The 23982-nt window shown below is 63.0% G+C and overlaps 1 protein-coding gene across 1 annotated transcript in view; it reads right to left on the bottom strand.

Moving 5' to 3' along the window:
- EEPD1 (endonuclease/exonuclease/phosphatase family domain containing 1) overlaps positions 1-23978 on the bottom strand; it is a gene marked incomplete at its 5' end in the record, with an annotated part of 44189 nt that extends 20211 nt beyond the window's left edge. Inside the window, 2 exons of the mRNA XM_044675351.1 lie at positions 2299-2350; positions 23164-23978. Coding sequence (XP_044531286.1) covers positions 2299-2350; positions 23164-23978 — 867 coding nt within the window. The remainder of the gene's footprint in view (positions 1-2298; positions 2351-23163) is intronic.
- Between the last annotated feature and the right edge of the window lie 4 nt (positions 23979-23982).

Raw genomic sequence — 23982 nt, 5'->3', positions numbered from 1 at the left:
GGAAGGAAGGAGGGAGGGAAGGAGGGAAGGGATAAAGCAGCCTCAGAGAGGGGCCAAATGCCCAGGGAAATTGGGGTTGTGGTCCCAGAGGGCTGCCTAGAGGGAGGCCTTGAAGGGTGACAGGAATTTCCATTAGCAAAGAGAGGGAGAGGGCTCTGGGAGCCCAAGCCAGGGCCAGAGGATAGAAGCCAGGGCCGAGTGACCAGGAGGAGCTGGGCCTGGGTAGAGACAGCAGCCCCCAAGGCCCTGAGGGCTCTGAATGCCGGGCAAGGAAGGACTGACTTTACCTAGGACAAACTGGGAGTCTGAATATTTAAGTCTCTTCCTTTCTGTCTTAATGTCAATATACAAGAATTGCTTCTAAGGTAGAAGAGTGGTCAGGGCTAGGCTGTATGCCAGGGTCACCCAGCTGGGGAGTGCCTGAGGTTGGATTTGAACCCAGAACCTCCCATCTCTAGGCCTGGCTCTCTATCCACTGAGCCGCCCAGCTGTTCCTCAACGAAAGTTTCTGAAAACAAGAGTGCAATGACCCTGCTCTGCCAGCCGGCTCAGGTGGGGTCTCCCTGCCCTCTCCCCTTCCAGTCCATCCTCCATTCGGCCCCCAAAGCGATCTTCCTAAAGCTCCATCCGCCACGTTGCCCCCAGTGGCTCCCTACTGCCTCCGGAGCCAGCACAGCACGCTGAGGGCCACTGGGAGCCCCCCTTGCCTCTCCAGCCCTCTCCTTATTCTCCTCCAGGCTCTGGCCTCCCCCACTCTGACCGCTGGTCGATCTGGTGTCTTCTGAGTCCCAGCTAAAGGGCCACCGTCTCCAGGAAGCCTTCTGAGCCCCTTGGAATTCCAGGGTCTTCCCTCTCCTTTCCTATTTAGCCTGGCTAGAGCTGGTGTGTACACAGCAGCACACAGCTTGTCTCCTCCTTGAGACAGGGAGCCCCCGGGGGACAGGCACCACCTTTTCCTCTTTAGGGTTCCCCGGCAGGATTCCAACCTTGGACCCTGGACTCCTTACACGTGGCCTCGATGGACCTTTCCCACCTCATTTAACATCCCTCCCCTCCCTCCAGTCAGCCTGGTCTCCCCCACGCCGTCTGATCACGCTCTGCATCTCCCACCTCCCTGCCTGTGCCATCCCCTCTGCCTAGCCTGCCCTCTCCCCAGAGCTCTCACGGCCCGGCCTTCCTCCAGAGCACTCTGAGGAGTCCTCCAGGGGCCATGAGAGCCCTCCCTCCCGTGGAAGCCGCCCATTCCTACTGGCATTGTCCGTGCATGCCCCGGACACCCGATCAGTGCTTATTTCACACACACACACACACACACACACACACACACGCTCCAAAGCTTGGCCTCGTGCCAGTGCCATGATGACAGAAGAGGCCCCCAGACCCCAGGACAGCCGGGCACCTGCCCTCACCCCTCTCCATCCCCTCACCGCGGGCACCCAGAGGCCTGGCAGGGGCTGCTGGTACCTTTGCCCAGAGCCTCCCTGTCGCACGGCCTTGAGAAATGCTTCTGCCAGGCTGACCGTGGGGTCTGCGGGTCAAGCGGCCCAGGGAGCCCCCGAGCCCTGCCGCAAGGCTGCCGAGACCCCTCTAGACCTCTGGCACGGCTATCCTCCCTGGGGGCCTCGGTCAAGCGGTCTCAGCCTCTGGCCCACGTTCTCCAGCAGTAAAGGGCTTGGACTGGATGGCCGCAGGGGCTCCTCCTGCTCTGGGACCCCGGAGAGGCGATCTCGGACCCTCCCTCAGAGCCAATCACCCTGCCTGGAACCGGCCTCAGCTGGCACAGCCCAAACTGTGGCAAACACCTGAGGTCAGGAAGCAGGCTCTTCCCCGCTCCGTGGCTGGGGGGCCCGGACGCCTGGGGACACCCGCCATGGGGCTGAGCCCGTTTCAGGCACAGGCGGCAGGGGCTCCTGGGGGGAGGACAGAAGACCCTCGGGCTACGGGCCAGGAGAGGCTGGTCCTCCGATGGCTATGCATGGGCTGCTGGGGACCCCCGTCTGAGCCCCAGCCTCGTGTGGCCCCCCTACAGCAGAGAGGAGGCGGTGCAAAGGGGTAGGTGGTCTCTCCAGGTGGATGTCGGGGCCATGAAGGACCCAGCCCGGGCGTGGGCATCACTGCGGGCAATTCTGTAGCCCGCACCGGGTTATCATTCACACAACTTCTGAGATGGGCCACGCTGGGGCGGGGGGCGGGGGAGCACGAATGGTCACGAGCATTCATTCCCAAAGGCCTCCTCTGGAGGTCTCGCACTCAAGCCTCCGGCATCCCTCAAGGGAGCGTTTGGGGCAGAAGGCTCACCTTTTCCAGGGCTTCTCTGTCCAGCAGTTCCTGCACAGCCAAAAGCTTGATGCTGGAAAGACAAAGGAAAGGTGGTCAGAACAAAGGCAGACCGAGTCCAGCCTCCGGCCTTTGCTCTCGGGCTCCCCTCAGTGGCATTCGGGTCGGGCCTCTCTTGTGAGTGAGACGACGGGGCACTGGCCTCCCCCTTCAGCTGAGGGCATTTGGGGCTCCACTTGACCCAGACCCAAACCCCCAGGGCGGCTCTGCCCACTGTCCCGAGGTCGGACTCCCAAAGGCGCTTCCTGCAGCCTGTGCCACCCCCACCCATCCTCGGGGCAGCTGGGCAGAAACAAGGCCAGTGGGGGAGACAGGCAGGGAAAGGCAGACTATCACTGCCCGCCCTCCAAAAGGGACGGCACATCTACGAGTCAGTTGACTCTCCTGGGCTGGCGAGGTTCCGATGGGTCGATCTGATCGGAGCAGAAGGCGATTCTGCAAAGGTTCCCCACACAGGGATTCCCAGGAGCTCAGATTTAGAAGCCGCTCACGCGACCCTTTGTGGTACAGAGGGAAATGGAGGTCAAGGACAGACAGATGGACCCCAGTTCTCCCAGTGGGTGACGTCTGAGCCAGAATCCGAACCCAAGACCCCTGGCTCTGAGGACAGGGTCCATCCTGAGGCTTCCTCCAAGTGACTCCCTGGAGAGCGACGCCAAGCACGGCACCAGAGCCATGGAGAAAAGGTTAATGCCCACAGGCCACTATTAATAGGACTTGGTGGGCACTGGCCTGAGGCACGAGGCCAGGACTCCTTCTGGCCTCAGACTGACCCTCAGGGAGGCCTCATCCGTCATGGCCTTCTCCAAGGTTCTACCCGCCACGGCAGGTCCCTCAGAGGTAGAAAGGCTTTCAGGACGAGCCCAGGGACAGGAGGGCCGGCCTGGACAGCATGGTGGCAAAGGGGCAGATGGAGCTGAAAATCCATCTTTGGGGTCATCTCTGAATGCCCGGTGAGCTGGCTGCCCAGATTGATGCCCATGGGGATGCCAGACTGCACTTCCCTGGCATGTCCAGCCTCCTGGCCAGAGAAGGACGTTGGTGAGGCCCCCAAATAAGGCTCTTTCTCCCTGCCCCATTCTCATTCAAGATCTAGAGGCGAGCCAGCATCAGCCACGGGACAGAGATTCAGAAGCTGTGAGAGGGACACCCAGTCAGGAAGACTCCCCTTCCCAGGTTCAAACCCAGCCTCAGACGCTTCCAAGCTCGGTGACCCTGGGCAAGTCACTTCCCCCTCTGCCTGTTTCCCCATCTGTCAAATATGCTGGAGAAGGAAATGGCCAACCCTCCAGGGTCTTTGCACAGAGAGAACCCCAGATGGGATCCCAAAGAGTCAGACATGACAGAATGGCTGAATCACAACCACCTTTCCCTTTTCATTCCCTCAAGGAGACTGGGGTAAACACTTACTGTCCGCTTGGCACGGTGCTAGCCCCTGGGGAGACCAAAGCCTCTGCCCTAGAGGAGTGGACATTCTATGGCAGGGAAAGGAGGCCTCAAGAGAAAAAGAAATACAGAATCTGGGTCAGGGAAGGCTTCCTGTAAGAGACACCCTGGAGCTGAGACTTGCAGGAAGCCAGGAGGGAAGGCAAAGGGTGTGCCAGGAGCAGGGGACCCACTGGACATGGCATTTCTGAGGCAGAGAAGGGGTGTCTCCCAGCAGCTCTCCAAACCCGCCCCCCCATTGCTGGCACCCAACCCCAGAAAGGAAAGGTCACCCAGAGCCCCAAACAATGCCCGGAGTCACTGGCATTTCCCCAGGACTTCCCCAACTTCCCTCCAAGAAATGTTAACACTTGAAAAGGCTCCAAGAAATCATTCCCTCCGGCCTATGCTGGATGCGATTTCTCGCACTCGCCCCTCTCCCTACCTTCCTCCTGAGCCCAGTTAGGTGGGGAAGGACCCCTTTCCCTTCCCCCTGCTCACAAAGACAACCAGAAGCCCAATGAGGCAAGGCCAGGCCAGCGCATCCAGGTTGGCCTTCAGGGCAGCAGACAGCCAGGGGAGTTCAACTGCCCAGAGGGTGAGTGTAAGGGGTAGGCTCCGAGGTCGGGGCCAGCACCCAAAGGCCATGCCAGCCATGAGGGGGAGTCCTGCGGATGGCCGTCACAGACTCACCCACTCCACGTGAGCCTGAGACCACCCCTGGGGCCCCCCAGACGGCTCGGGGCTGGGAGGCTCACTGGCAGGCAGCACTAATGAAGTTGTGCCCGTCAGTTTAGGGCCTGAAGCAGACTCGGGAACCCTCTGTCCTAGGAGGGGAACTCGGCTCTGCTGACCACTGCCTCCGCCTGTCCGCCCTTCTGCAAACCTCAGCTCCCACCCCTTCTCCAGCCCTGCTCTTCCTCGGGGTGCTCGAGGCTGCCCCCCAGCCTCTGTGAGGAGACAAAGTGGCCTGGAGGTGAGCCGTCACCCTTTCTGCAGGCCCAGGAGCCCGCCGGGCACACAGAACCGGTTCTGGTGGCCCCTGGCCGCAGGGTACCGATACTGGGCCCTGCTGAAGGGATCAAAGGAGGAGGAGGAGCTGCTTCTTGTAGTGCTTCCAGGGCTGCCCGCTCAGCCGCCAGGGGTGTGAGAATGGGCTGGAACGTGCCCAGGGCCGCTTCCCCCAAAGGCTGGGCTTCTGGGTCGCTCAGGGTTTCTGCTAAGGATGCTCTTCTGTTCCAGAAGCTCTTCTGATGGGTTTGCCTCTTTGCAATAACCCAGTAAATGCCCCAGAAGTCTGCGGGCTCACAGTCCCCGCTGCATGCCTCTCAGCCTCTCAGCCCAAACTGCCCTTTAGCTCTGTGGGTATTGACAGGCCTTCTGTGGGGTCCCAAGGGGGCTCGGGGTGAAGGGCCCGGGACCTTTCCCAGCAGCGCTGGCCAGAGGCCCACACACAGCTGGCGGGGGGGGGGGGGGAGGCCTGAAGCCTTGACCCTGAAACGGCTTGCCTGGAAGGCCCCGCGTCCCATCGTCAGGTGCTGCCTCGACCTCTGCCCCCTCCTGGGTGACTCTGGGCACCTGAAAGGGGAATGACAAAAGTCACTCCTCTGTCCCCTGGCAGGAATGGAGAACCCCAGAGCCGGCCCACCCTCGAGCTGACTCATGCTCCCCATTTACTACAGTCACAGCATTCACACGGGCCCGTCTGCTTGTCTCCGGGCACCTGGCAGACACAGGCCTCCCCAGCTGATGGACTAACCAGTCGGACAAGTCCTGGGAGTCCTCGGCCCCTCTGGGGGCGTGTCTAGCACCTCGTCTCACCAGCCTGCCTGCCTGGCACCAAGAATTAATCAGCTTTCCGTGCCCGGCTCTCAGTGGCACAGGATGGTTGCCAGGGGAGATCCAGACAGAGACAAGGTACCACAGCTCTGATTCAATCCCTCTGACAGGCCCAGGAGTGCCCAGGGAGGGAAGACAATGACAAGGTGTCAGGAAAGTAACTCCCAGAAGCGCTCAGAGCCCTCTGGAGGGCCGGGGTGTGCCGGGGCCTACGGCCCAGCACGGAGGCAGGAAGCGAGTCTGGCCTCAGGCTTCTAGCGAGGGGTCTGCCCACCAGATGGGCAGTATCCCTGGCCGTCCAAGAGGGGCCCCTTCACCGGTCCTCTTGGGGCAGGTCTGGGTGGGGGTGGGGGGCGTCTCTGCTTCCAGGTCACAGCAATGCCTTGGAGTGGGAAGATCTCAGAGTGTCCTTTCAAAAGGTACCTTTAGGCTCACCCTAGACTGGCCCACTAGGGTTGTGGTGTTCTGCACTGTGGGCCATTCTTCTGTGGGCACAGCTGGCAACCCTCCAGCAATGACCAGGAAAATCTACACGGGGCACCGATGTGGGCAGTCCAGTGGCAGGCCAGATTCATCAGCACACACATGGGGGGGGAAGCATGTGGGGGCCCAGACACTGCCCCCTCCAGAGCCACATTGTTCTGTGGCCCACAATACTGGGGTCACTTTGGGGTGACGCCCCCTCAGGAGTCTGCCCAGCACAATCCTCACTGAATGTTTAGTCCTGCCTCTCGCCAGGGGCAGGCGCTGCCTCAAAGGAGCCAAAGGTGAAGCCCAGCTGTCTGTCCTCCATGCTCCCCGGAAGTGACCACTGAGAGCCAGGCCGAGGGGTCAGCAGGCGGCATCCCGGGCTGCGGGAGCTCGTGCCTTGATCCTGCTCCCCCTCCCGCCACGCACCGCTCCAGAAGTTGCGACACTCCTCGCACTCAGCAGTTTTATTTCCGTCTCATCAGACGTGTTCCTCTTTCGAAAGCATGAAGCCGAGTAGCGAGTAGCGAGGAGGCGGCCGCTCGCTCCGCTGCTGGAGGAGGGTGGGTCACTCGAGGTCAGCACGTGCCCCGGGCCGGGGCTCCTCTGGGCAGCTGGGCTGAGACCGGAGCCGAAGTGACCTCCAGCGCCCCAGCGCCAAGGCTCCTGCAGACTACTTGGAAGGAGAATGGCGCCACAGAGCCTACCCCCAGCTCCTCCAGGTCAGGGCCCGGAAGGGGCCAAAAGGCTCCCCACATTCAAACTCTTTATTGTGTAAGGGACTATGAGGGGCAGACACTCATGGGGGGCACCGGCCTTGTGCTTGCCCACCGCTGCTCCCCTGGCACTAAGACCCTACCGTGCTGGGCACTGGGGGGACAAACGTGAAAAGGACAAGATGGGATAGCAAAGGGGAGCCGAGCCCCCTCCTCTCCAAGCCCCCCTCTTAAGAGTGGAAAGCACTTGGTACACAGTAGGAGATTAATACATGCTGAAAAAGAGGCCAGGGCCTGACTGGGGGCCTGAACCTCTCCTCTCCCTGAGGTGGCAGCCTGGAGGGGCACTGGACAATGGGGTGGAGTTGCAGACTGGGGGGGGCACCTGTTTCATGAAGGCTTACGGGCAGAGAGATCAGTTTACCTGGCACCTGGTGTATGGTACATGCCAAACGGAAGGCTGAAGTCCGGCGGGGCGAGGGAGCCAGAGCCAGCTTGGGCAGAGTGATTAACGCCAAGCTACGCTACAGGGGATAGGCAGGAAGATCCTTTTGGCAGCTGAGGAGAGGATGGGGAGACTGGAGGCAGGGAGGTCCCCCGGCAGCTCCTCAGGAATCGGGCACACGAGGGGATGAAGGCCTGCACCTGGGCAGAGGCGGTGGCACAGGGGAGGAGGGTCCCGTCCACTGTGGAAGCTGACTCAGTGGGCTTTGGGAAGTGGAGAAGGGAGGTCAGAGGGAGAGGGGAAAGCCAGGGCTACCTCGGAGGCCTGGAGCCTGAAGAAGCATCTGTGGGCAGGGGTCCAGCCGGGGCTCAGGGTGGCACTGAGGTCCCAGGGGATCCTCCAAGCTAGGAGAAGGCCTGAGGGCCCAAGGGGGAGAAAAGGAGAGCCCTCAGGGCTTGGATGAGGGGACTGTGGGTGCTGGATGCTGCATACACTGACTAGATGGGATGGCCGCAGCGGCCCCTCTTTAAAGAAGGGAGGAGGAGGAGGAGGAGGAGGAGATCAAAGGGCCAGATGGAGTCGAGTCCTGGAGAAGACCAGAGGGAAGGGCCCAGGGGAGGGGTGGCCTTGCCAGGGAGACCTGGGTGAGGCCACAGAGGGAGTGCCAATGCAGAGGCAGGCAGGATGGGGCTGGGGCCTCCCTGCCCTCGGTAAGGTCAAAGGGGAGCTGGATGGCATGGCTGGGATGGACAAGATTAGCCTTTTTGTCTCGACCCTGAATCTCTTGCCGCTTTGGGGTTCAAGCTGATGCCCCCTGGGAATTAGGGACAATGAACAGGGAATGAAGCCGCCAAAGGGGAAAAGCAAAGCATGGCCCAGTGGTGTGCCCCAAGTGCAAGGGTGGGCAGCCAGGATGATACCATCCCACTCAGTGTGCAAGCCGAAGCTAGGGCTCAGAGACCCTCTAGAGGCCCAAGGGAAGGCGCCCCATTTGGGGGTCCGGAGATGCTGCCAGTCTGCTGGGCACTGCCCCTGTCCCCAGAGTCCTGGCAGACACAGGCCCTTCAGAGAGCTCCGAGTGCTTTCATGGGTCACTCTCTTGACACCCTGGGCCCATCCCTGGGCACTCCTGTGCCCACGTCAGAGGGGCCGAAGCTGGGGCCGGCCGAGGTAGGGAGGTCCTCCTGGAGCCAGGGACAATGCCTGGGGGAGCCTCTGCCAGCTGCTCTCCCAGGGAGGGTCACAGACTGAGGGCTGGCCGTGAGCAGGGTGGCAGCCCCGAGCGCTTAGGGGGCAAAGGCGGGCAGCGTCCCCATGGCCTGTCGTGAGCCAGCCTAGCTCGGCTTCCTTCCGCAGACGACCCCCTCAGCCACCTCTCCGAGCACGAAGTCGGCCCAGAGACTGGAGCTGGCGGCGAGCAAACGGACGCCAACTCCGGCCCGTCGCCTGTGGCTCCTGAGCGCCGCCTTTCCTCCAGGGGAGCTGGCTGCCCTCGTCCCCCCAGTGCCGCTCCGCCCCCCACAAAGGGCCCTCCCAACTTCTGCTCCTGTTGCTCCTCCCTGTCCATCTCAGGATCCGGGGGACCGATGGACCATGACGCAGCGGGCCCCGTTCTCTCACTGCTGGACGTGGAGGGCGCCTCCAGAGGCCTTCCCTCTCCAGTCTGCTCCTTAGACCCAGGCCCCGCGGAACAAACTGCGCTTCGGTGGGGGCCCCTGGGCCAAAGGGGGGCTTTTCAGACCCCTCCCCCAAAAGATTCTGAAAACTGATTCCATCCACAGGAAACGAGGGGGACAAGGAAGGGGAGCGCGACAGGGAAATGCAGGCAGGACAAAGCGACAGAGAAAACCGTCTGAGGGGGAAAACCCGAATGGGCGCCTGGGCTTCTGTGGAGCCTCCCTGGGCCTGATTCCTTGTGATTTGGGCCTCTCTGGGGCTGCCTGGCTGCCTGATGAGCCGGGGGAGGGGGCCTCCCTGCCCCCACGAGGGCTCAGGAAACAGCCACGACCGGCCCTGGATACGACGGGATTTTCTGGAGAGAACCCTTAAAGGAAAGGCGGCTCAGCTTGGGCCACGGCACCCGCTCTGGGCACCCGCAGCCTCCTGAGCCTGAAGAACCGGACACTCCGACCACATCCCGGGGCCGTCTGTCTCCAGGCCGGTGCAGAGGGCTGGAGCCACTCACGGACACATGAGGTGGGACAGGAGGCTTCGGGGAAGGCCCCCCTCCCGGCCCAGGTGTTGCCCGGCTAGGCTTTGGGCCCTCGGTCTGATGGGAAGTGTGGGAGAGAGAGCAGACCCTTCCCTTCCTGCTCCCACTTCTCAGAGCCAAGCGAGCATCACTCCCCCCTCAAAGCCAGGCCCTGCTTGTCCCCTGGAGTGCCGAGGTGCCCCCACCCCCTGCTGTTCCCCAAAGCCGACAGCCATCCAAGACGCTGCCACTCCTCGTGCCAAGGAGAGCCACGGTGGGCCAGGCCCACGGAAGTCTGGCCAGCAAGGAACAGAGGTGCCCAGTCTGTGCGGCCCAGGGGGGGGGCCGGGCCCTCAATGCGGCCTGTGGCGGCAGCCAGGCTCATTGTGTTCCAGCGAGGCCTGGCCTAAATCTGGAGCAGAGGCCCCAGCACCCCAGAGACCGAGAAGCCCAGCTCTGACGGCGGCTTCGTCTTCCCCGTCTCCTTCAGCCTCGGCTGGTCTAAGAAAACTCCCAGGCCTTGAGGGAGGCCCAGACCCTCCGAGCAGAGCACCGCTCTGGCCTCAAACACTGCCTCCCAAAGCTCTAAAAAACCCCCCTCCACCCCCCACCCCCCCGGAAACAGGAGGCTTGGCTTCTGGCCGGGGGCTCTACCGGTCCAAGGAAAACGCCTCCCCCTTCAGAAAAGTCCCAGTGTCTGCGAGTCGGGGGCCCTGTGCCATCGTCCTGGCTGCTCCGGGAGGGATTTGGGACTCCCCCTGCTCGAATCCAGGAGACCCAGGACCCGTCGGGGCCCAGCGGATGGAAGCCCTTGTTGGCAGAGCAGGCCGAGGCACGAGCATGGCCCGCACACACGGACACGAGGGAGAGGCCCCCCATCCCCCCATCTGCCTCGGGCATGGGCTCAATGCTGCCTGGCCGGGCACCCGGACCCTTGGCCGGAGCCCTCTCTGGTTCCCACCTGTGGAGGCTCCCGGACGAGGCTCAGACTCGGGGGAGACCCTGGAGGGGCTCCTGTCCATCCTGGAGGCACTAAGCAGCCGGCACAGGGTGCGACCCGGCTGAAGCCCAGCTTGGGGAGGAGACGGAGCAGGACGGCCAGAGCCGCCGCCTCGGGAAGGAGCGCGAGTGAGCTTGACCACCGGGCGCCGTCGTCCCTCCGCGGCTCCTGGAGTTCCCAGGCCTGGAGAGGCTCGCAGGCCCTTCTGCGGCGCCGGCGCTCCTCCTTGTCCATCCTGCCGTCCGTCCGCTCAGAGATCGGCCGCGAGGCTCAGCACGCCGCTTCTGAGAGCTGGACGACGTCCGCCGGAGCCGGGGAGCCTCTCACAGAGGTGGGGCCCGGGCTTGTGGGTGACGGTGGCCCGACGGGCCTTCTGAGTCTGAGGAATTGGGGTGCGCTTTGAGAAGCACGACCACCCGTGCAAGAGAGTGTGCAAGAGTGCATGTGCGAGAGTGCGCAAGAGCGCGTGTGCGAGAGCGCGTGTGTGAGTGTGTGCGAGAGCGTGCAAGAGCGTGTGTGCGAGAGTGTGCAAGAGCGCGTGTGTGAGAGTGTGCGAGAGCGCGTGTGCGAGAGTGTGCAAGCGCGCGTGTGCGAGAGTGTGCGAGAGTGCGTGTGTGAGTGTGTGCGAGAGCGCGTGTGCGAGAGAGATTGTGCAAGAGCGTGAAAGAGAGCGTGTACGAGAGCGCGTGTGCGAGAGCGCGTGTGCGAGAGCACGTGGAGGCGGCGGTGGTGCGGGGCCCAGGCCGTGTCTAGATGCACGGCGAGCCGTTCGCCGGGCCGTCTTGAAGGGGCCTTTCACAAACGAGCTGCTTCTCCAAGTAGGAACTCTGGCGCTGGGCTGGAAGAATCCGTTCACAGCGCCGGACGGTCCTGCCGTTGTTACTCATCGAAGTCTGTCCGGGAGGCCTCCGGAGGGCCTGCTGGTGAGCCGCCAGTGGGGGGATGAGCGGAGGGTCGCCAGAGCGGAGGGTCGCCAAAGGAGCGGCTGCTGTGAAGTGCCGCAGCAAGCCAGGAGGAGAGTCCGGTTGTACGTCCGGCGCGCCGCCCCCTCGGCCAGACTTCTGTCCCCTTCTCCCTCGGGCCCGGCCGCTTCCTTTGGCCATGGCCAGGGGTGGGACTACAGAACTGCGGCGCCCCCCTACACGCCTGGAGGACCTCGAATACCTGTCAGGGCCTTGGTCTGGTTTTCACCTCTTTACGAGGAGAAATCGCAGAAGCCTCTAGAGACGGAGCTCTTCTCCCCTCCCGCTCTGGGAGAGCCGGTCCGCAGAGCGCTTAATGCCCTCGAAGCGGCCCCTTCCGCCTGGCCGCGCGCCCTCGCCGAGCCCGGCGCGCCTGTGAGCGAGCACTCGCCTTCCCGCAGCGTCCTCCCGAGGGCCCATCCGGCCGTCGGGCTCAGGATCTCGTCCCCCAACATCCAGGAGCTTCCAAAAGCCAGTTTGGGGAAAGAGCTGGGAAAGCCGACGTCCCGGAGAAGATGCTGCGAGGACCAGAGAGGACGTTCCCAGAAGTCGAGCACGACACGAGGCACCTCTGAAGAGAACGAACGGACCTGGCGGGCTGCCCTGAAGGAATGGCACCAAGAGGCAGCGCCCCCAGAGGAGCCTGCACACCCAAATGGGGTTAGACCCACCACGAGACGTATAACCCCTCTGGGCCTGGATATGCCTCGACGAGACGATCCGGAAGGTGTAGACGCTCTACGTGGTATAGACACACTTCCTTGGGGAGACTAACATGCATCTGCCAAAGAACCAGAACGGCTGGGGAGGAGGATGAATTTCATATCCGTCACACCCCTCTCTCCCGTGAAACAAGGAAAGTTTTGAACCCCATTTTGGTCGGGATGAGCCCCATCCTTTGACTGGGCACCTGCACGCCACAGGAGGACGCCAGAGGCCTAGGGGCTCCCCGGCACCCCGGAAGACGCTGGCCTCTTGTTCCCAAGCCTCCTGGCACGCGAAGACCGTCCTCTGACCTGGCCGGAGGTCAAGTCTGTCCCATGAGAGACCTGGAGGGAGTTTGGAAGAGGGGCCTGAGGGAGCGAGAAGGCCTTTGGGGACCTTTTCAGCTCTTGGCGCTGCCGGCCTGGAGACTGACCTGGCGCGGCAGTTTGGGATTAGAAAACGGAGATGGGCCCGTCCAGGTCCAATTAGTTTAGTGCCTCGACCTCTCTCTCTTGCTGCAACCTTTGACTATCTAATAAGGAACTCTAAACGGACGCACAGGCTCCAGAGAGCTGGAATCCTGCCTCTGGCCACTGGCCCCCTCTGGCACCCCTTTAGTCCCAGGAGGGACCCCTCCCCCATTCCTCTATTTAATGAATTAGTTTGGGGGAGTTCTCAATCAGTCCTGCCATTTTGTTTTAATAAAGACATCTCACTTTCCCAATGGCGTGTCTTGACAATTTTCCGCATCTATTTTGTGAAGTTAGAGGATCCGACCATCTCCCTCCCCCTTCCCAACGCTGGTGAGCACTTAATCTGTCTTCTCCCCTGAGCAGCCAGAAACACGGGCCGAGGCGGCACTCTGGAAGCGAGAGGGCAAATCCTGTGAGGGAGGAGCCAAGGAGAATACCTGAGGGTGCCATCGGCGTAGGGTTCCCAATGAATGACCCTGGATCATCTGGGAACAATTGTGGCGTTCATCATCCATTCAGTGAACAAATGGCTCCAGCAACATCTCAGGCGCACAGCCTCGGAGGGCTTGCTACGGCAGACCTTCACCACCACCCAGTGAAGCAGGGGTTGTTATCATTATCCCCATTTTCTAGATGAGAAAACTGAGGCTGATGGCAGGCAAAGGACTTATCCAGAGTCACAAAGTGAGTCTGTGACGGTAGGATTTGGACCTAGGTCCTCCAATTCACACTAGATGCCCATAAATAATCTGCTAGTTCTTGAACTTGACTATAACATTCCTGGGCGTTGTCAATTGGGGATTAAATGCAGGAGGTGATCTGTAGATTCTTTCAATCTTTACTTTTCCCTCTTGTTCAAGAATGTCAGGGCCGTTTTCTTAGATAATTTCCTGTAGGATGATGTCCAGACTTTTTCTTTTGTCGCGATTTTTCCGATGGTCCAATAATTCTTAAATTGTCTCTTCTGGATCTATTCTCCAAGTCTGTTGTTTTATCAATGAGGTGTTTCATATTTTCCTCAATTTTTTCATTCTTTTGATTCTGTTTTATAGACTCTTGCTGCCTTGTGAAGTTGTTTGGTTCTAGTTGTTGGATTCTAATTTTTAAAGTCTGAATTTCATCCCTGGCTTTTTTGGTCATCCTTCTCCTTCTGGTCTATTTTACTTTGTAGGTCATCTTTCACTTTGCCTCGTTTTCAAGCTGCTCAATTCTGGCTTTCAAGACACTATTTTCTTGTTTTACTTCATGTGCCTGTTTCCAGATTATTTATTTTGCTTTTTAAGTTCTTTTCCCCATTGTCTTTGGCCTCTCTTAATTGTTTTTTGAATTGTGTTTTGAGTTCTTCCAAAGGCTGTTCTTTGGAAGAAACTGTTGCTAGAGTTCTTGCATTTTTGTTTGGTGTTCCTTGGTCCTCCTCTGTTCCATTTGTTCTTTGTTCATTACTTGGATAGAAGCTGTTGACTGTAATTTCTTTTTTCTTTTTCTGTTGTTTACTCACATTTTTTCCTTCTTTCCCCGTCACTGGCTACAATCTTGCTCCTGTTTATTTGCTGGATCTGTGGGTTTGGGCTAATCTGTCCTGAAGGAACTTCTTCTCTGCTCTGCTGATTAACTAGATTGGGATGATGGAGTATTAATGAGCCCTGAGACCAGATCTTCCCCAGCTTCCAGCAGAAGCTGATGGTGTAGGTGACGGTGTGGAGGCTGAAGGTAGTCACCCTGGTCCTCCTCTCTCTTCCTTTCTGCCTGCTGCCTCCCAGCCAGCTGCCCGGTCAGAGCCCTGAGCTTTCCGTGGGGGTACCACGGTATCAGTCACGGTTGCAGCCTTTGCCCTGGGATCCCAGTCAGCCGGATTCTTACTGTGGGTCTCAGGGCAGTTGATGGGGGAAGGGTGTAGGAGATTGAGCTTCCCTGCCTGACCTCTGAAGGCTTCTTCCCTATTGATAGACTGGATTAAACCAGTGGAGCTGCTCTGCAGAGCTGGATGTGGCCTGAGGCCATAAACCTTGCTGCCACCAGGCTGCCCTCCTCTCCAGCTGCCTCCACTGAGAGGCCTGAGCAGGGATGGACAACTCGGCGCGGCTCAAGTCAGGAACGCCACGGGAGAGGAGAACACGTGTCAGCCTCGCTGCTCTTGGCCTCTTTCGCGAACTATTTTTGTGGCTGGAGAGATGATGCTCTAAGAAGGGCCCAACGAAAGGATCCAGGGGTTCCTGGGTGCTCTCTTCTAGAAGGAGGTGCCCTTGGGGTTGGGGGGTTAGAAGAGGGAGCCACAGGCCTCTGGCAGGTGTAGTATAGGCCCGCTTCTGTATAACTGGGCATTGATGCCCAGGCAGGAAGGAGTGATTTTCAGGGGCAACAAGCAACACCCTGAGTGATGACAGCAGAGATTCGGGCTCACCCGGCAGTCATGGAAGGGAGAGTCCAAGCTTACTCGCTAAACAGATTCTCCTTCTGAGAGCCGAGTCCAGCGGGCGGAGGCGGGGCCCCTCCAAAGAACCGAGACGAGCACTTGGAATCAGGCCTAGGCCAGGCTGCCTGTGCCCGGCCCAATGACAAGGAGACTGCAGGGTCCCCAGCTGCCTCCGGTTCTCCACGGTGGCTTCCCGCCAACCTCTCAAACGGTCCAGAACCGAGCTCGCCCTCCCCCTGAAGCTGCCCACCCTCTGGCAGTGGCCCCAACATCCACCCGAAGTCCATTCTGAAAACCGGGGGCACCGTTGCTCTTTCTGTGGCCTTCGCTGCTAGGCTGGCAACAATACCTTGGCCGTCCAGCCTGCTCTTAGACGGGTCTCATTGCCATCCCGCCTGCGAATGATTGTGATGGACAGGAAGAAAATTCCTCATATTCCTGCCGCACTCTTGTGCCCAGAATTCCTCAGTGGCTCCCCAGTGCCTCGCTGGCTAACCTCGGAGGATCTCAGAACTTCAGCAGCCACCTGGGTCAGTCCACGGGGATACCCCCAACTCCAGTCTGGCAACCAAAGCCTTCCTCGCTCTGGTGCCATCCTGGGGGGAGGCAGGGGACATGCGCCGCTGGGAAAGCCTTCTGGGGAACACGAGGGAGGGCTCTAAGTCAGGCGTGCCCTTCAGCCCCCCAAAATACTGCTCCCCGTCTGCATCCCACAGAGACTGAAGCAGAGAAGGACCTCCACGTGCACAAACCTTTCTAGCCGCTCTTTCGGCGAAGCTGAGGGGATGCCCCACCACCAGGGCACGGGCTGGACAGATGCCCACCTGCTGGGCTGTAAGGAGCGCCTGGGGAGCCCAAGCCCAGCTGAGGAGAGCGGAGCGCAGCCCGGGAGAGCCTCGCACACAGCCACGGCGACGGCGGGCCAGCCTCGGCCGCTCTCACCACGACCATCTGAGATCCGAGACGATTCCACGAGGAAAGCAGCCGGGCTGACGGCGGCTGAGGAGACACTCCGGGCTGGAGGGCCCACCGGGGGCGACGGCGGGAGTCGGGTGGGAGCCGAGGACGGCCTGTTCCGGGCCGGGGCCGGAGGAGAGAAGGAGGCAGAGGCTGGAGAAACGGCCATGGTGAAAGCCACACACCCCGGCGCCAGGCTGGATTTGGGGGGGGCCTCCTAGGCGGCTCCCCTAAAGGCCTGGAGGGTGTTGGGGCCCTTTCCGGAACAGGGAAGGCAGGCAGGAGAGAGTGACTTGTTTTAGACACGCCGCATCTGCGAGGCCTATCGGGCATCATCCGGCCATTCTCGGGATCAGGGCACCAGCGGCCTCCAGACAAGGATGAACCCCCCCCCCCGCACGTGTCTGTATATCCTTGGGGAGGTTTGAGGGGGGTAGGCCAGCTCCTGGGCTGGCATGTGTGTCCCCAAAGGGCTCTGAACTCCAACCTCGCCCCGAGGAGGCAGCTCCCCAGCAGGGACCTCATAAACGTCTGCTGAATGGGGTTACTGAGGCTGGGCCATCTCTCGAGGCCTTTTCTCCAGTGCCAAAAGCGGGGTACGGGCTGCTCCCTCGAGGGGGAGGAAGGTCGCACCTCTTGTTGAAGCGCCGCCACGGGGCGAGGTTTCGTGGCCATCACACGTGCCGTCTCGGGCCCGGCCCGCCGAGTCACGCACCAGCTGGGCCCTGAACGATGCCAGCCGCCTTCGAGACGTGCCCCCGGAGGAAGAGGCTCCCCCACCACTTCCCCTCTCGGCACCCACAGCCCAGCCACCCCGGCTAAGGGACTCCCCGATCGGCGGAGCCAGCGCCCAACGCCGCCTGTCGTCGCACCCCCAGACCTGGCCTCTTGGGAAGCCCCTCGTGGAGGATCAGAGGTTTGGAGCGGAAAAGAGCCATCGAGGCTTACGGACGGGGAAACTGAGGCTCCTCAGACACGGGCAGTGACTCGTCCAGTCACGCATCGAGCTAGCATGGAAGCAGGCCCGGAACTCGGGTTTTCTCAACTCCAGACTAAGGCACCGAGACGGCGGCGGCGCCCCAAGCCTGTCCGCCGCCTCCAGACACCCCGAAGCTCTGGAGACGTTTTCCAGGTTGAGCGAAGGAAAGGCCGCGCGCTGGTTTACTGCGGGAAGAAGGCAGAGAAGATGCCCTGCCAAGGGGCCTCGGCCTCCGGGCCTCCTCCTCCTTCCAGCCCCCCGGCGGGGCAGCACTGCACGGGCACGGCCAGACCCCGGTGCCAGCCCTGCAAGGCGCTGGCTGGCTTCCTTCCCTCCCTTTGGATGCAGGGCCCGAGGGCTGGGACCTTCTCTGTGTCCAAGGAGGCTTCGGCCTCCACCTCCTCTGCTGACCCACGGAATGCCCCGGCACCAGAAAACCTGATTCAGTGTGGCTGCAGCCCAGATTTGAACCCAGGACCTCCCGTCTCCATGCCTGGATCTATCCACTGAGCTGCCCCCTTTCAGGGTATTTTTAAGAGGACCGTATGTGACTGCTTAAAGGCATCTCAGTGGTCACCCAGACAGACACAGAGAGAGAGAGAGAGAGAGAGACAGACAGACAGACAGACAGAGCTCCCCTCTGCAGCCAGTTCCAATCTCACCCCGCCCCCACCCCAGCTCTCTGCCAGGCAAACCTCAACGAAATGGGGAAACAACCGCCCAAAGCGAGGTCGGCCCACCGAGCCGGTGTCCAGAGCCGCGGGGAAACGAGCGGCTGCCTGGGCCGCCACGCGACGTGGGCCAGGCCGGCGGGGTCCCTCCAGGCCTCCCCCGAGCACTCCAGGCGCCCCCTCCCAAGGCCTGGCCCTGCTCTCTTCCGGGAGGGGATCCCCAGAGCCGGAGGGGGGGGCTGGGGAGTGGGCAGGGCCTGCCGGACTCCAGCCGCCCGTTTTCCTGGGCTTTTCTCGTTCCAGATGCCAACAGCAGCTGCTCCCTCCTCACATTACCAGCCAGGGCCGGGGCACCCTCGGGAGCTGCCCCCACGGACTCCCCCAGAGAGAGGCCACCCAGCCTGAGGGCCACCCCAAGGCCAGTAAGAATGAGGCAGGAATGGGGCTCCCCGAGGTCAAGGCCAGCCTCCAGCCTCCCGGCCTGAAGTCGGGGTGGGGAGGAGCTGGCGTTTCCATACTGCCTTCACAGGGTCGCCCAGAGAGGGGCCCCGACCCCCCCATCTCACAGAGGAAGAAACCAGCCCCAGGGCTGCAGACTCAAACCCAGAACATCTCCCAGGAAAAGGCGGGGAGGGACTGGCGCCCAACCTGCACCCCCAGGGCACCCTCACACCTCTGGGGAACTGCGGGCTCCTGCAGTCCACCCTGGGGGTCCCACTCTGCTCTAGTCCTAGGCCTGAGCCCCAAAGCATGAGCTCATTGTATCTGGGATGGGCGTTATTCAGCTTGTTTGACGGATGAGGAAACTGAGGTACAGGGACGTAAGCCTGCCTGGGGCATGGAGGAGAGAGGGCAGGACCCGAGGGGAGACTAGAGGGGAGCCCCCCCTCTAGAAGGGGGATGGGGAGCGTCTGCAGAGAGGAGGGGCAGTCAGCGGGGAGGCCTGGCGGCCCCCCTAAAGGAGGGTGGGGCACCTAAAGGAGGAGGGGCAGTTAGTGGGGAGAGCAGGGAGGCTCGGGGGGCCCCCTCCCAAGGCCAGGAGGGTAGGGGGACCCAAAGGCCCCGGGCCCTCTGCCGTGGGGCCCTCTAGCAGGGGAGCCCAAGGAAGGGGCTCCAGGCCGTCTCCCTCTGCCACTTTGCTCAGAGGAGCGAGAGGGTCAGCGGGCACTGGGCGCCCGGGCATGTGTGTGTCCTACGGGGCATCGGCATGTGCCCAGGCAGCCCCGCGTCCTTCCACGTGCCACGAACAGGACCAAAATAGCCTTCCCGACACGAGGGCGGCCCGAGGCGCCGTCCGGCTCCCATCCGACCTAATTTAGCCTCCCACCAGCTGCCGTGCTGGGAAACTCCTCTGAGGAGGGGCTGCTCTGCCTCTGCAGCGGCCCGGAGGGCATCGGAGTCAAGACCCCCAAATTACAGGGGGGCAAACGGAGGCCAAGTCGTCTCCCCACGAGACCGTGAGCCCCCCGAGGGCGGGGACGGCCTTGCTTGGGCAGCGCCGCGCCGGCACCAGGAAGGTCCTTGATACACCCTCGGACCGGCCCGAGCCAGCCGGCAGAGTCTGCGGCGTTCCCTGCCCTTTGCCAATGATGGGCCCCCATCCTGTGGGCAAAACGGGACTCTGGGGGCCCTGCCTAGACTAAGCGGGGGGCTGGGCCGGGGGCTGGTCTGGACAGACGTGTGGGCAGCCGAGAGGTCAGCAGGGGACGGACCAGGAAACGGCACCGCGCCAGTGGCAGAGGCGACCTCGCCTGGAGACTTCCTTCTCTCTTCCCCAAAGTGCCAAAGGAAAGTGGGCACCCCCCGGCCCTCCTCCCCAGAGGGCCTCCTCCCCAGAGGCCCTCCTCCCCAGAGGCCCTCCTCCCCAGAGGGCCATCCTGCGGACAGAGAAACTGAGGCTCGGAGCAGCCTGGGCTAACAGCGCCGGCAGGGCAGGGCGTCCTCACTAGGCGCTTCGTAAGGTCTCCTCGCTTCACCTCAGCACATGGCAGTGCCCAGCCCTGCCTCGATCCCGGTTACAAAGGGCGCGAGGGCACTCCCGTGGGCACAGCCTGAATGCAGAGGGGGGCACGGCTGGGGGGATTGGGGAGGGCAGCGCTGACTTCGGGAGCCCACACTGGGCACATCTGGGGTCCTCCCAGGCCAAAGGGCTGTGCTTTGCCGGCAGGAAATGGTGCCTTTTGGGGGGCTGGGGGTGGGGCACAAGGACACCCTGAAGGAGAAGCCAGGAGAGCAATGGGGGGCATTGCCCGGGCACCTTGGCCGCCCCTGCAGCAGCAACCTCGAGCCTCCCCAAACAGGGTCCCGCTTCCCCCGAGCCTTGCAGCACAGCCCGGCCGGACTCTGGTCAGGGGTGGGCCTGGGCCAAAGGAGGGGCTCTGCCCGCCGGGCAACCCTGCCAGCTCCTGAGTTAAGGAAGAGCCTTGTCCTGTCTGTTCTCCCATTTTACAGACGGGGACGCCGAGGCTCAGAAGTGGAATAACGCGAGACTTCTGGCCCGGAGCCCCGGCGGCCGCCGTTCTCATCATTAAACGTCTGTGGATGGCCTGGGGCGTGGCAGCCGTGCCAGTCGGCCCCGAAGGTGGCAGGCGTGGCTCCCGGAAGCCCAGAGTCTGGCTTCCTGCTTGGCAAGGCCCCGGGTGCCCGGCCCTCAGTGCCCTGCTGCGTTGGGCCAAGGGATTTGGGGGAAAGAGCAAGAAGGTCCCGTCCTGGCCTTCCCAGAAGGGCTGAGGCGGGCCCCCGTGCCCAGCTTTAGGCTCTGGGTCTCTCCAGTGCCCTTCGGTGCCCGGGCCCCACTTCCTCACGAGCCTGGCACTCCATCCATGTCTGCTGACCTCCGGCCCCTGGGGTGGACCTCTCAGGCCGGGTCACTCCCCCAGGCACTGCAGAGGCCTTCGGCCTGCCTGCTTCCGCCTCCTCCTTTAGATGCCCCCATCTAGGTTCCAGGCTGGGCCGTAAGCCCAGTGCCAGCAGGCACATCCCCCCCGGCCCCGGGCACGACTGCCAGGCTGTGCCCCCACTGGCAGGATGTGTAATAGGTATAGGCTTCCGAAGTATAAAAGCAGATGACTTACTAGACTTTTAAAGCCCGTACCTCACCTGGCCTGGCCCCTAGAAGACCTGAGTTCAAATCTGGCCGCAGACACTTCTTTGCCGCGTGACCCTGGGCAAGTCCCTTCCCTCTGCTGGCCTCCATTTCCTCATCTGTAAAATGAGCCAGAGAAGGGAATGGCCGACCCCTGTGGGAACTCCACCCAGGAAGGCCCAGACGGGGTGGTCGAGGACGGACGAGTCTCCAGGCCGTGTGGGGTGGTCAGACGGGCCTCCGCCGTTCCCTGGGGGGGAGCCCGCAGACAGCCCCCGGCATGCTGGTGGCCCTTGTGGGTTGGGGCCGGCCCCCTCTTGGCAGCTGGCTAGGGCACCCTCACCCACGTGGGCACCCCTGGAGGCAAAGACCCTCGCCAGGAGGCCCCCAGACAGGAGGAGGCCGGCCCGCAGCAGAGGGGGCTTCGCCATCCTGTCCTGGAAAACTTGGGCTCAGAGCCCGTGACGATGGCGAGGGCCAAAAGGGGGCCGAGGCGGACCCGCCCCGAGGGGAGCCCTCGACCGAGCGTGGGCGTCCCCTGAGAGACGGGGAGGAGGATGAAAGAGACACAACCCGGGCAGGGGGGGACGAGGGCTCGAACCTGAGCCGTGCCAAGACACCCGCCACAGAGGAACGAAAACAGACCCAGGACGGGGCTCGAGTCCTGTCCAAATGGAGCAGCTGGACAAAGAGCGCCACGACGGGGAGGACCAGAGGGCCGGCCGGCCAACGGTCAGACCTGGCGGCCGAAGGCAGGACAGCCCGAGAACCATGAAACGCCACAGACGGACCACGAGAACGCGCTTCATTCACCCCCCCGAGGCGGCTCGAGCCGGAGGAGCGCCTGGAGGAGAGCCACGACCAGGGAGACCGCCCGCCCCGTCTGGGCACCCGGGCGCTGCTGCCCAAGGAGATGGCGGAGAATCGGAGGGAGCCTCCCCCGAGGCTGGACGAGAAGTCGAGCCGAGGCGCCCTCTGAAAGCCTCTGATCCCTCCACGCGAGGGAGCCTCCCGAGGCCGGCCATCCCGTCCCGGGAAAGCGCCACCTGGCAGGAAGCCTTCCTTGGAGCGGGTAGCACGAGCCCCGCCACCCTCGGGGGCCGAGCAGAGGAGCTGCAGCTCACAGAGAAGCTGGCACTGAGGGGAGACGGCAGGCGGGCACCGTGCGAGAGGCTGCCGAGGCACTGGGGGAAGGCCGGTGAGGGGGGTAAGGGACTGGCCCAGGGTCACCCGGCTAGAAACATCTGAGGTCCCGCTGGAACCCGGGACCTCCCGCCTCCAGGCCTGGCACTATCCACAGAGCTTTCCCCAAGAGATGCCCATTACCTGGGCTGTAGCCTGGGGGTGGGGGGTGAGAGAGACACAGACAGAGCCAGAGACCCGCTCCCACACAGGACGCCCCATCCCCAGGCTCGGGGTCTTTGCCGAGGCCGGGCCCCACGCCAGGGGCGCCCTCTCTCCTCCCTTCCTTTCCGGCCTTGCTTCTGGCCCCAGGGACCACTATGTGCTTTTCTCCTGCCGCAAGCAGCTAGCCATGGGCTCATTTCCCTGGGGTGGGGCTGGGGGGTGCAGCTCTGGGAGGGTCGGGCCCCATGGGTGCTTCCTTCACGCCGGCCTGGGCCAATACCGGGCACCCCCTTGGTACACGGTGGGGCCCCACACGCCCCATTCGGCCCCCAGGCACCAGGCTTCTTGTGTGCTGGGATCCCAGCAAAAGGGGGGGATTAACCCTTCCTTGCCCGAGGCCCCCCCTCCCTGCGGGGGGCCCCCTCCAGGGTCAGCCTCGTCGGGGGCTCCGGAGCTCTCTAGGGGGCTCCAAGGGGAGGTTTAGGGGGGGGGGGAGGGCGGGGCGGCTCCTGGGCTGGCCCCAAGCACTCAGCTTCCTCGTCCTAGCACAGGAGGCAGCCTGGGGCAGCTGGGCCCAAGCCCGGGGCTGGGGCTGGGGCTGGGGCTGGGGCAGAGGGGGGTGGCTCCCTCCCCCTCTCCCGGCTTCTCACATTCCCCGAAGGCTGGGCCTCGGGATTAGCCCGGCCAGCAGCTAAGCCCCAAGGACAAAGCAGGGCCCAGAGGAGCGGGCCAGGCCTCCCTCTCCCGCCAGGGGCCAAAGGGCCACCCGAAGGCAGGGGCAGCCCACACTGGCCTAAACCGAAAAGGAGGACCTGAGTTCAAATTCGGGCCCAGGCACTTACTGGTGTGACCCTGGGCAAGTCATTCCCCTCCACCTGGCTCAGTTTCCTCCTCTATTAGCCACACCCACAGCACCTGTAGGGGGTGAGTGGCATTCCTGGCACGAGGAAGCCCTCCAGAGAGGCCTGGGGTGAGGCTGGGGGGCACCAGATTAGAGCCGAAGGCTCTCCGGGGGGAGGCCCGAGTGGCCCAGCCGGGCAGGAGGGCTCTTCCCTGCCAGCCCCGCAGGCTTGTGGTCAAAGCCAAAGGCCCGCAGTGGCCGTGGGGGGCGGGCCGTGGCACAGGCCTGGGGGAGGGGGGGGGGCCTCACCTGTTCTCCAGCAGCGTCATGCACACCACCTCGCGCACGCCCGGGTTGTTGGCCTTGTCCGAGGAGCAGCCGTGCAGGTTCCACGTGGCCAGGCGCAGCACGGGCCGGCCGTGGCGGGTGCCGCCGAAGGCCTCGACGGGGGGCCGCGAGGAGAGCAGCTGGGGGGGGCCGCCCGGGGGGAAGTCCAGGTCCTCGCTGTGCAGGCTGAGCGACGTGGGGCTCGGGTGCGGCCGCGCGCTGAACGTCAGGCCCCCGTTGGTGTGCGTGGAGGGCGGCCGGGAGCGCTGGGCGCCCGGCACGAAGAGCTGCGGCCGCAGCTTGTCCAGGAAGGCCGGGCTGACGCCGTCGAGGCGCAGCAGGTCCTCGACGCTGCGGAAGGGCCCGCGCTCCTGCCGCCGCTCCACGATGGCCTGCGCCAGGCGCTCGGACACGCCGCGCAGGCCGCGCAGCTGGGCGGCCGAGGCGGCGTTGACGTTGAGGCGGCCGGGCTCCGGGTGCGGGTCGCGCCGCAGGGAGCTGGGCGAGTGCTGGGCCGAGCTGGCCTTGCTGCTCACGCAGATCTCGCACTTGACCTGCTCCAGCTTGGCGGCGCCCACGCCGCTCACCAGCGCCAGGTCCTCCACCTTCTTGAAGCCGCCGATGCAGCGGCGGTACTCGACGATGCTGCGCGCCACGGCGCGGGTGACGCCGGGCAGCGTCATCAGCTCCTCCTCGGTGGCCGCGTTGATGTTGAGCCGCTCCTGGTTCACCAGCATGTGGCCGAAGTTGCAGGCGGCGCTGAACTTGCGGCTGGGGGCCACGTCGGCCGGGTCCCGCGGG

The sequence above is a fragment of the Gracilinanus agilis genome, chromosome 1 (genome assembly GCF_016433145.1).
Source record: "Gracilinanus agilis isolate LMUSP501 chromosome 1, AgileGrace, whole genome shotgun sequence".
NCBI classification, from domain to species: domain Eukaryota; kingdom Metazoa; phylum Chordata; class Mammalia; order Didelphimorphia; family Didelphidae; genus Gracilinanus; species Gracilinanus agilis.
This window is presented reverse-complemented; position numbering and strand designations above follow the sequence as displayed.